This window comes from Thermobia domestica, chromosome 8, assembly GCF_964235325.1.
Source record: "Thermobia domestica chromosome 8, izTheDome1.hap1.1, whole genome shotgun sequence".
Lineage (NCBI taxonomy): Eukaryota > Metazoa > Arthropoda > Insecta > Zygentoma > Lepismatidae > Thermobia > Thermobia domestica.
The window spans coordinates 212,790,106-212,803,216 of NC_137461.1; the positions used below are offsets into that span (position 1 = coordinate 212,790,106).

The 13,111-nt window shown below is 35.6% G+C and overlaps 1 protein-coding gene across 1 annotated transcript in view; it reads left to right on the top strand.

Annotated features, from left to right (window-relative positions):
* Positions 1-7,280: 7,280 nt before the first annotated feature.
* LOC145693432 (uncharacterized) overlaps positions 7,281-13,111 on the top strand; it is a 54,675-nt gene continuing 48,844 nt past the window's right edge. Inside the window, exon 1 of the mRNA XM_081769425.1 lies at positions 7,281-7,790. Within this exon, the coding sequence (XP_081625551.1) occupies positions 7,447-7,790 (344 nt within the window). The 5' untranslated portion in view covers positions 7,281-7,446. The remainder of the gene's footprint in view (positions 7,791-13,111) is intronic.

A 13,111-nucleotide genomic window follows, 5' to 3' on the forward strand; every position in this document is an offset into this window, starting at 1 on the left:
CTACTTTATTTGAGTGTTTCCACACTGATGGATGCTAGTGTCTTAGAATCTTTGGGGAGTTCGGGACGTTACATCTTACCTAGTGCAAACAATTTTAAAATTTAATAAAGTTTACTTATCTTATTGTTTTAACCCTTTTCGAATTCCGGCTTTTTGGGCTATTTTTTAGACTTTCAGTCAAGCAGCTACTGCATCATCACTATTTATCCTAGGATCATGATTCATACCTCATTCTCTTCAGAATAGAGCTGGCTTTCAAATGGTGCCACTTGCACGCTCATACCACATACCAGGAGCGGGAAAAATGATGTCAAAGGGAAAATTTCGGAGGAAATTTTTTTCGCATTTTGCCCCCCCCCCTGGAGCGGCCCTGTGTGAACGTAGCCATCTAAAAATCTGATAAATAGTAATTGGTATGCTGAATGTGTGTGCCAAATTTAAAGTTTCTATCTTGAATAGTAAGGGCGGGAGAGATTTTATGAAGAATTCCCACAATGCCCCAAATTACCATAAAACACTATGATCTCAGGGAAAAAGTTTCCTGAGACATCCCGAATCACCCTAGGGTCATGTTTCGCCCATCATTCTCTTCAGAATAGAACTGCCTTTCAGGCGGTACCATTCACATGTCTCCGTCATGTATCTAAGGCAGGAAATTCCCGAAAAAAGGATTTTTTGGTCTAAATATCCCTTTTTTCAACTTTTAGCCCCTCTGGACCCCCCTATTTTAACGCATTAATCCGGAAAAAATCTGTTAAATACTACTCGGTGGACTGAATGTTTGTGTACAATTTCAATCTTCTAGGTGCAAAAATAAGCCCGCCATAATATATATATATATACCGACATTGCCCCCATATTCTCCTATACAGAAGTATATTTTGATAAAAATTAACTGACACATCCCTAATTACCCTAGGGTCATGCTTCGCACATCATTCTCTTCATAATAAAACTGGCTTTCAGACGGTATGACTCACGTGTCTCCATCATGTACACAAGGCGGGAAAACCCCAAAGAAAGGGATTTTTTTGGCTAAATGTCCCGTTTTTCAACTTTTAGCCCCTCTGGACCCCCCTGTTTTAACGCAGAGTTCTGAAAAATATCTGATAAATACTACTAGGTAGGCTGAATGTTTGTGCAGAATTTCAATTTTCTAGGTACAAAAGTAAGCCCGCCAAAAATATATATATACCGGCAATGTATCATATTCCCGTATACAAAGAGTTTTTTTTTTTAAAAATCCCTGAGATATCCCTAATTACCCTAGGGTCATGTTTCGCACATCATTCTCTTCAGAATAAAATTGCCTTTCAGACGGCATGACTCACGTGTCTCCATCATGTATATAAGGCGGGAAAATCCCGAAGAATGGGATTTTGGGGGTAAAAATATCCCTTTTTTCAATCCTTTGACCCTCTGGTTCCCCCCTGTTTTAACTCACAAATCTGAAAAAAAAATCTGTAAATACTACTTGGCGGACTGAATGTTTGTGCAAAATTTCAATCTTCTATGTGCAAAAATAAGCGCGCCAAAAATATTGAACATAGGCTTAATAAATAAAAATATATATTTTAGACTTATGACGTCATCACCTCCTATGTATGGACGCAGGAAGGTATGAAACCATACGCAATGTCTTCTATCAAATAGGAGAGTTATAACGCAATGTACCATGAAAAGCGCGTATGGTGCAAATTGTACCATAGAATCCCCAAAGGGTTAAAATATGGAGTTTCATAAAGGATCCGTTGGTACACTTTATAAACTCTTGCATACTAGACTGTTATTTTCTTCAATGCTTCAAATTACTGAAATGAAATTTTTGAGTTTTACGTCCCACGATTATGCCGGTCTGTAGTGTAAAAACTAAATAAGTCTTGTCTTGATAACTATAGACCGATTTCACTAGTGCAAGTGTTTGAGATAGTTTTGAATGAACAGATTTTCGACTATTTTGAACTAGTAATTTATTTAGTAATTTTCAATTTGGCAACAGATCCGGACGAGGTTCTGTTAAGGCTGTTGTCTCAGTTTTGCTAAATTGCATTACTGGGTTGGACAGTGTAAATTTTGTACATGTAAAACAATATGATCTACCAAAAGCATCTAATAATCGGTCTCATTACATTTTTTAAATACTAGAATTGACAATGCAGCTCTGTTGCTTCTTCGTTCATATTTAAATGGATGATTTCAGACAGTTGTTTATGAAGGCATAGAGTCTAACATGTTGCCTGTTAGACACGGAGTGCGTCAAGGATCTATTCTTGGTCCAATCCTTTTTATTATTCATATTAATGACCTTCCATACAATGCCGCTTCACTCTTCGACGATAGTTATTATTTGCTGATGATCTCAATATCAGTTTCGACTCATGACAAAAAGATTCAATTTAGTCTATATTACAGACCTACTCAGATATTATTAAAGATTGGAGTCCTTCGAACTTGCTTTGTGTCAACTCTGATCAGTTCAAAGACTTGGTGCTTACTTACAATAACAAAAATTCGAATGCAGAACTTAAAAAAAAATATTCTGTTTCTTTTCGATGGGATTTTAATTGGTAATCATTTGAATTAGGACGACCATATCCTTAAAGTGGAATCTAGAGCAAGTAAAGTAATTTATGTAATACATAGATTAAAATTGTACGTAAGTTTAAACGTACTTGAAATTGTTTACTATGCGCAGATTCATAGTCATTTAAGTTAAGGCACAATACTTTAGGATCGTCAGCCCTCCATCAAGGGCCTATTGAAAAAACAAAAGACATGTTTAAGATTGGTGCTTGGTCTCAATAGTCCTGCACAGGCTAGGTCAAGCTTTGTTTTATTAGGAATTATAACAATTCCTGCAATTTTCATATGACAATCTTCCCTTTAACTAAGGAGGAAATTTACCTTTAACCTTTAAAGTACATTTAAAGCGTTTTCGTAAGGGTTTACAAAGAAGTCCATTTCTTCACTCCTATTTATCGGAGACACATGAAACAAAACTTGATAAAAAAAAAAGTTATTCTAGTACCATTTGGAGATCGAAATATCCGTAGTTAAGACAAGAAACAGGGTATTGTGAAAACAAAATATCCCGTAGTTTAAGGTTAAGGAAAACAATCATACTTACAATGAATTTTAAATTATGGTACATATCGAACTAGAAACAGGATCCGTTTAGAACTATTTACATATGAGTATAGTAAGATACAAAAAAATTACTATGTGTCAGTTAAATTTTACAATTTTCTTCCTATATTTTTAAGAGAACTTCCATTTCTGGCCTTTAAAAAGCAAATAAATACCTTTATTTATTTATTTATCGACACAACAGGCATTACTGCCCAATTACATTATCTACTTATAATACATAATTTCAAAGTTGATACAATTAAAATTGCTTAATACATAATGACATAATTTAGTACAAAATCTTGAGTTTGATTTTTATTTTTACAAAATACGCAGCATTACTCTTTTGAACAACTTTTCACAACTATTAAATATATCTATATCTTCAAAATCCTTACTGATTTTATTCTATGTAGCACAAATTCTCCATGTAGATGACATATGCAGTGCATTTGTACGAGCCTTCCTGCAGTAGAACAGGCCACTATTTCCCTTGCGTGTTTTGAGGGTTGGAACTTGTACCATTATCTTTGTAATTATAACTGTACAGTCTATTTTGTTGTACAAAAGTCTGTGCAAGAAAATGAGGACGTTCAACGTCCGTCTTTGTTCAAGTGTCTGAAGTGTAAAGTTTCCAAAGAAATTATCATATGAGTCATATTTTGTATATAATCATGTCCTTTTGTATGTGAGAAAACGTATGAATTTGATTTGTATCTGCTCAATTTTTTGACTACGGGTTTTCACGGAAGTGTTCCAAATAAGTGATGCATATTCAAGTTTGGATCTTACGTAAGAATAGAAAAGAATTTTCCAATAGTTACTTATTAATAATTGCAGATTTGTTGTTGATGAATTTTTCGAACTCTAAATTGGTAGCTAAAATATTTTCATCTGTTATACAGTGACCGTTGTTATAAATATGGTATGTTATATAGATATATTTTGCAATAAAATGTATTATTATTATTATTATTATTATTATTATTATTATTATTATTATTATTATTATTATTATTATTATTATTTTGAATTAATCAATATAGTAGAGGACTTGGCTGGTATGGGAGCCACACTAGGGTGGGTCTTTTTGCCACTTTTTTTTCGGAACTAAATGTAATACCTGGCTGAAGTGGCCAATCCACATGGACATTACAGGTATAGATTTTTCAAATCAGATATCATCTGTGAGAACTATTGCCTTAAAGTTTCAAAATTTCACTGAAATTTACAAAAAAATACCAAAATTGTTCATTATTTTTAGTTATGTCAAAGTAAACATACTTTTGGATTTATACATGCCAGATGCTATGAAAACTGACATTCAAGTCTCAAAATGACAGTTATATGCCCCTGCGGTGGGAGCCGGCAAAGGAGGCAAATTCGGTATAATTAAGCGTTTCTACAGCTATTTTCGTCCTTGCCTTTTCCTTCTACTGGTAGCAGAGCATTGTTATTTTTCACCATGATACTCCCAACCCTCCGCCTCACAATACTGCAACGCCCTTCTCTTGTCCCGATCTGCGTAACTCAGCGTCACTATCAGGAACGAGGCGGATACGCTTCAAATTGGGCGCCATCTCTCAAGCGCAATATTTGGTTACTCTTGCCTTCAGCTTATATGAAATGGCCGTTACAGATAATAGTTTAATAAACACTATTCTCACAGAAAATTCTGTATTTCTCTTTTTTTTTAAATCAATATTATTTATTATATCACAAAAATGACTTCAGTGACAATGAAGCAGACCTTCGGAAAGCTCTTCTGAGGAAGAGACCAAACCCAGAGACAGAACATCTAAACCGAAGCTAGATTTGACTTAAACTGCTATGATTGCTCAGAGATACAATGTAAGCGAAAGGGCTGTGGCACATATAACATCAATGTGTTTCAGGCAGCTTTAAAGGCTGGAATTATAACCTCTGAACAATCTAGCAACATAACTCTGTTTTAATTGTGGACAGGAGCAAAATAATGCGTGCGAAACTTAAAGTTGCTCGGAATTTAAAAGTATGTTCTAGAAACAATGATCCCATTAAAAGCCTATACTTTGTTCGTCAAAGGGAAGACAGTGAAACGCACGCAGGCATAGTTAGAGAAGAGCACTTATCACTTGTGGCTGAACTAAGCTCTCAATACGTTGATGACGTGACACCATTCTCTGGCTCTAGCCATGACAAGACAACGGCTATTTTCGAGTAAATCATGAACCAAATCGAAGGTGGCTTTGATGAAGTACAGGTTCTTGGATTGGTTAGAAGGGAGGTATTCGTCGAAAATTAAAGAAACTAACAGGTTATTTGTCTCTTGCATTTTAATGAACTGCCTTTCCGAGCTCTCTTCACGCATATTGGCGCTAATTCAAACCCGTATTCTTACACAGGTCCCATAGGTTCAAAACTATCTGACTATGAAAAGCTTCCAGTGGTGTCATTCAAACCAATAAAATATGACTTACCTCATCATAGTCAGAAGAGCTTAGAAAACTCAGTAAAGACCTGAGATACCTATCTCAAATCTTCCATTTCTAATGGTCCTCGTCACGTCTTTGAGACCATTCATAGGTCTAGATACTTACAAAATGAATACCAGGCTGTAATCCGTTCAAACATTCAGACGAATGCATTTGTCGCACTCCCATGAAAGTTCTTTTCTCCATGATCACTGATGGTCTACTTGCTGTCCGACAAGATGCATTACATAAGATTCTTAGTGCTCGAAAACACGAAGCAGAGAATCTTCATTATACTATTAGATATAGCATTATTCCCAGACTGAATTTTGAGGCAAAAGATTACACTGAAATGATGTTTTAGGAAAGCACTGATGTTTCAATAACTGTACCACCAGTTTTAAGAACGGTATCAAACAAATGGCTCATGGACAAACTTTCACTTTCTGACAACACTGTGCCAGAATAGTCCTCTACCGTCTATCCATGCCACACGATAGCAGTAGAACGGATAGTGAAATTAGTCACTGAAGCAGCCTGTCGAGTATGTGGCAATGACGCTAGGGCCGGGATGATCAGGTCACCCTTACTTTCTAGGCAAGCTGTGTCTAAATTACAATCAAAGTTCCAGTTTGTAACAATTTTTCCTGACAATGACGAATTGGATTAGTTCATCCGTCCCTATACACGGTTGGTTGGTTGGGTAGGGCTGGCGCAGGAGCCCTAAGTGCAGCCACCTGCATGTGGCAGACTCTGGGACGTTTGGACAGGCTATATGACCAGTGAGCGAGGACCTGAACAACCGTTTAAACGTATTGAATTTGCCCCCTTTTCCGGCCGCAGAGGAGGCATCTCTATTCCCCCAAGGGCACATAACTGACATTTTGGTACTTAAATGTCAGTTTTCATAGCATCTGGCATGTATAAATAAAAAAAAATATGTTTACTTTGACATAACTTTAAAAAGTAATGAACAGTTTTGGTATTTTTTGTAATTTTCAGTGAAATTTTGAAACTTTAAGGCAGTAGTTCTCACAGAAGATATTATCTGATTTGAAAAAAAAAATCTATACATGTAATGTCCATGTGGGTTGACAACTTTTGCCGGTATTACATTTCGTTTCGAAAAAAAAAAAAAAAGTGGCAAAACGCTGCACCCTAGTGCCACACGCTTCTTAGACGCTATCTACAGGCTCAAATTTAGTAGAAACGAAGATGGCAATGTGGGCAGTGACTTAGGTAGGAATTTGACTGGCCGTTACGGAGAGTGCCTCGTGTATTATGTTGCTCTGTGAGAAAGAAAGTGGAGTGGGATTTCCTATACACCTACATTACATTTACATTTTCTTTTACATTTACACTTACATACATCCTCTTCTTTTTTATGCTGTTTCTTCTTTTTTTTTTCATTTTACTTTTCCCACTTTTCTCTAATTTTTTTGCACCGTTCTAGATGGCTTAGAGCCCTCTTTCAGTGTCTGATCTTCTTTCCCGATTTCGACTTTTTCCTGACTGACCTTTTACCCGATGGTGTTCTTTCTTCCCAATTGTGTCCTGATTTCACTCAATTTTGTTCCTGAATCACAAATTCTCCCTGTGAGGTACACATAAGACATTTTATGCATTTGTAGCACACTTCATTTTATGCCGATGCACCTACCTATTTGAACGATAATGGTCTGACTCTCAAAACAAAACATGACGAAGTTGTTCAAACAGTAAATTTGAAAGCCGCAATTATCCATTTTTTAAAATTTATACCATTGTTGATTGCAAGTGTAAAGAATTTCTTTGAAAATTCCTTTAAGTCACTTCGCAATCACTGATATAGCAGTTACATTTCTATATTAAAAGTCTACTCATAATGGCAGGTGAAGCCTTAATTATGTTGGAATTAATGTGCAAAGATGAAATCCAATGTGATGTTCCTCAGGAAGACCCACTCGAAGTGAAAGGGTGGATGGCTGACAACAAAAGGACATTACTTACAGCAGAAGGAGAGCAAACATTGTCAAAGGCTGAAGGTATAACTTCTTCCGAAGTAAAGTTAGAGGTTGATAGGGTAAAATCAGAACCTGCAGTTGAGGAAGATTTCGCATGTGAAAGTAATTTAGAACTTCTAACAAATGTGGTGACTCGAGAGACTCGCGCGTCGTACTCTAGTGACTTCAAACAATTAACAGTAAGAAATTTAGTTGGTGCCGAAAGGTAATGTTAAATTTTTTGTCGTGTAAATGAACTTTTCCTAAACTACTTGAAATAATTATTTGAAAATTAATGTTCTTTCAATAATTTCCCTCTCATTGTCCCCTAAAAAAAATTGCGCTTAGAAACATGACACTATACCTTGCTTGACATAGATAATATTCAACGGGGAGCACTAGGAGTAAGAGTTGGAATTTTTTTCTTTCCTTTTCTTTTCTTTTACGATTTATATATAAATACATCATTCGGATGTATGGTATAGAATGTACAGGGCAAAATCATAAACAACGTGTGTTAGGTGACCAGTTAAAAATATGAATACTCTCTAACCGAGAGAGGGCAGAAAGAAGCTTTTGGGCCCGGTTTTTTGAAAGGAGTAAATACATTAGTGACGCTGGGTATATGCGTAGCGGGGATGGTTAGAAAAATTAGATTTTGGCAGTGATACGAGTTTCAATACACTTCTTATATATATATATATATATATATATATATATATATATATATATATATATATATATATATATGGGTGATTCCACGAAAAAGGGAAATTTTCACTTGGAAAATTTTTGTTCCGTTGATGGTCGCCTATTTCGATAAAAATATCACATGCACTTACTACTACTAAGTACATGTTAATTAGGTGGTCAGCAGAGCTGAATCGTTATTGGTGTAGTAAATAAAAAATAATAAACTTTTCAGCACCCACGGAGTTGAGACCATAGGCCACGGAGTTGAGATTAGTTAACACGGAGTTGAAAATTGCTGTGGAGTTGAGAAACGTGATACATCTGGGTGATAAGTTTTTGTTTATAAGTGATTAAGCTTATAATTTACATAAAAATTGAAATAATTTTCCAATAATTTTTGTAAATTAGAATTATTTTCCTTATGTTGTGTAAAATTCTAACAAACTAGATGACACGTAATTTGTTATACAAAAATACTCCAGAAAATACTGCAAACATATGAAAATATATACAATGAAGGTTCCAAAATTGAGTATATATATATGAATATGTGACGTATATAAGAAAAAAAGAAATACACATACGCTTATCGAATATTGAAAAATTATTGCGCTTTCAATATGTTGACTATCATATGGAGAGGACAAACTTTTCACATAAGCTTACGAAACAGACGAAGTAGTCACTAAACCTGTCTATTGTCTACTTCATTTGTTTTCTGAGCTTATATAAACCGTTTGTCTTCTCTGTGTGATCAAGTCAACACGTCGAAAGTGCAATACTTTTTCAACATTTGGTAAGTGTATTTGTATATTTGGTATATATACAAGGTGTTTCAAAACAATACACACATCGTTTGGGAGCTGATTCCTGGCACCAAGATAAGACGAAAAGTATAGACAACTGGGTGCACAAATGCTTCCTTTCGGAGTTATAGGCTGCCGAAAACATGAAAAAAATGAACTTTAAAGGTCCATAACTCCAAAACTATGGGACTTACCGTAGTCGGGTCAAGACTTCACTTAGGAAGTAATATGTGCCCTTTTCAAATATCCATGTTTCAGAATCCTGAGGTACTCACGAAGCACTTTTTATAGAGGGAGTTTGGCTACGGACGTATAATCTGAAGTACTCACCAACTACTTCTATAAAAGTTGTTGTGGAAGTACCGCAAGATTCTGAAACATGGATATTTGGATAGCGCACATACTAATTCCTAAGTGAAGTCTGACCCGACTACGGTAGGTCCCATAGTTTTATGCTATGGACCTTTAAAGTTCATTTTTTTTTTCATGTTTTCGGCAGCCTATTACTGCGAAAGGAAGCATTTGTGCACCCAGATTGGTTTATACTTTTTATCTTATCTTGGTGTTAGGAATCACCTCCCAAACGTTGTCGGTATTGTTTTGAAACGCCCTGTATAATGCACACTAAATGACAGTGTAAGGCACTCATCATTTCTGTTTTTTTTTGGGTAATTCGATGTTCTTTGTTAAGTAGCCCTAATTTTCCACTCCAATGAAGGAAATGTCTTGAGGAAACAGGGAAGGACTGTTCTAGTCTATACAGAATGACAACTTCCAACGCTTTTTAAACGTCAGGTTTAGTAGGCCAGGAGAAATTCCTCCCGATCCGCGTCATAAAATTTACTGTCCGTACATTGCCCTCAGACTCTTCGACAATCCCTGAAAGGAAAACAATTAGCTGATCATAAGATTAAGACGTCAATAGGTTAAAAACAGATACCATCCATCTTGACTTGACTGAAGTTTTACCTCCGGCTACCTAACAGCCCCAAATCTGAACTTCCGCGAAACACTCCTTAAATGGGCTAGAACCCACCAGCCGGCCTTTGAGTGTGAATGACACGTGGTCAGCGTGTCGGTTCCTACGACCGTTGCGATGGTCTGCGCGATCAGGTTTCAATACATTTCTACTCAAATGAGTTTTTCAATTGCCTCACTGTGCGAAGTAAACACCATTAATTTTTGAGCTTCCACCGGGAAACAAACCCAGAACCACGCACGAAAGGCGAGCATACTAGTCACTAGACAATAAACGAGCTTTATTTCTATCAATATATTGAAAGAAATATTTGGAAGAGCATGAGCATAACAAACACTATAGGATTATCAACTCCGTGAACTTGTCTCAACACCGTGGATTCCTTAGTTTTCAGATGGACATGGAGTTGAGAAAATCGAATATAATTTATCTTTACCGGCCCACTTTTTAACCAGTACATGTGAGTAATTGTGTATGAATTTTCTACGTTAAGGCGTAGGTTCCTCAAGGGAAAGAAGGTATATACCATACAAATACATTCAGTAATAAATACCATGGTGTTGAGTATCAATTAATATACGCACCTGCTTTCCACACACAAAAATATTTTTCCTATAGCTTTTAACACATGCACACAACTTTTTCTGTTCTTCAGTCAAACATGTCTGCCTTGTTTTCTTGTGGGTGTTGCCAATGTGAACGACCATGCTATCTGTTGAGAGCAATGATATTTTTTTCTATTGCCATGGAGTTGAGACGAAATAGAGGTGACAGAAACGAAGCATAGTCAAGCTTCCGAAAATAATCGTTATAAAGGTTTACTTTCCACAAAACCGAAACATTGAAGTGTTCTCTTCCATTTAATCACCATTAAATGATGTTTGATTTGCGACTTTAGTTGTAATTTATTGATTAAAATCAGTCAACTGTAGTCTGTGACAGCCCACGGTGTTGAGAAATTGGGTAATAATTAATTTTTTTACGTATGTTTCGTGTTATATTTGCAAACTGTTATACATGGCATACCTACTTTGTGACGGTTACTACCAAACAAAATAAAAATGAGGTGATTCTTTCTAGTAGTAGTTTGAAGAAATGCCCGTGACAGAAAATTTCCCTTTTTCGTGGAATTACCCATATATATATATATATATGGCATATATTCCGAAGTTGGGCGTCCGCTTTCGTCAAGTTTTTTCACTGTTATCTCCTTTCCACACTTTCTGCAATTTGTTATTAGGTTCATTAATCCGTGCTCTTTACAAACTTTTAAAAGATTTTGCTCGTTATCAATGTATTCCTTCACAAATGTTAAAACTGCTAGTCCTTTGCCCTTGTACATTCGCCATGTTGGTAACATAAATGCCCGTTTCTTTCCCACAATGCAACTGTTCAGTTACCTTGCGCCAAGTAGTTCCCTCCGCTCGCCATATAGTCCCATGTTTATAACCGCTTATATATAACAAATAAACAGATCTTTCGAGACTTTTATGTATTATCAAGCACACAAACGATCAAATTATCCATATATTTCCTGTAAATTTTAAAAATTTCGCTGGAAACGGACGCCCAACTTTGGAATTTAACCCTCTCTCTCTCTCTCTCTCTCTCTCTCTCTCTCTCTATATATATATATATATATATATATATAGTAGTTGCTTTCCATATTTAAATATAAAATACACTTGTGTTAATTTGCATTTAATTGTGTATTCTGGAAACCTTTTTCCTGTTATAGCCGAAATGTGTGTCTTATTCCAGAGTATGGAATTTAATCTTTAACATCAAAACTTGACCAGCACTTTTCTTTATAGTTGTTGATTAATAGGACGGTTAACCCTTATATTTTCTAGTACCTATTTTTAGGTACTAAAGTAGTATCTTCACTATTCGACTAATAATGTACCAATAAAGCTTTTTACTTTTTAAAGCATTGAGGCATTGTGAAACATGTTGCGTATTATTTCGCGTCTTTCTGTGTAGAGACATAGAAGATGTAGGCGTCATAACTTTGAAAGAAATATTTTTATTATGTTTAGCGGTCTCACTTCTGCACCTAAAAGATTGATTTTGCACGTTCAGTCCACTGAGTAGTATTTAGCATTTTTTTTTTTCAGATGTCTTCACTAACACAGGGGTACAAAAGTAAAAAGGGGTTAAAAGAATATTTTAATCAAATAAACCTTTTTTGTGGGGGAACAGAGGTCTTACCACTTCGGATACGATGAAGAGATGTGAATAGTACCGTTTAAAAGGATGTTCTATTCCGAAAAGAAAGATGGACGAACGATTATTCTACGGTAAATAGGATGTGTCAGGAAATTTTTACCGCAGATCGTTAAAGATTAAAAAAAGAAAACGGTTGGGCCTATTTTTATTATTTTATGGTGGGCTTACTTTTGCACCTAGAAGATTCAACTTTTGCACAAACATTCAGTCCACCGAGTAGTAGTTTTGAATTTATTTTTTTTTTCACTCTCCTGCATTGATACACATAAGTCCAGAAAAAAAAGTGGTATTTTGACCAAAAAAACATATTTTTCGGGATTTTTTCGCCTGAGCTACTCGATGGATACATATGAATTGTACCGTTTCAAAGTCGGTTCTATTCTGAAGAGAGTGAGGTGAAAAGCATGACCTTTGGATAAATAGGGATGTCCCAGTAAATTTTTCTGCCTGAGATGTGTTTTCCGGTAATCTGCGGCATTATAGGGATCATTTGTAAGTATTTCCCCGCCGTTACTTTAAAATAGGAGCTTGAAATTTTGTACACACATTAAGTACACCCCTCGGTATTTTTCAGTTGATTTACATCTCTGCATCAGGGTGGATTGTTTTAAATCAGTCTGATTTTAAATCACGATTTGATTCAAGATTTAAATCACTAATTTTTTAAAAATAAAAATCGTTGATTTAAATGAAATTCCGAAATAAATTACTTTAAAGAGAAAAGAAATAATATCTCGTGTCTGTTCTGTTATTTCGATTATGGAAAATAATAATCATAATGCAATGAAACTCAAATGTATGTAAGCACAGTATGAGAACGAGTATCATGCAGAGAATGAT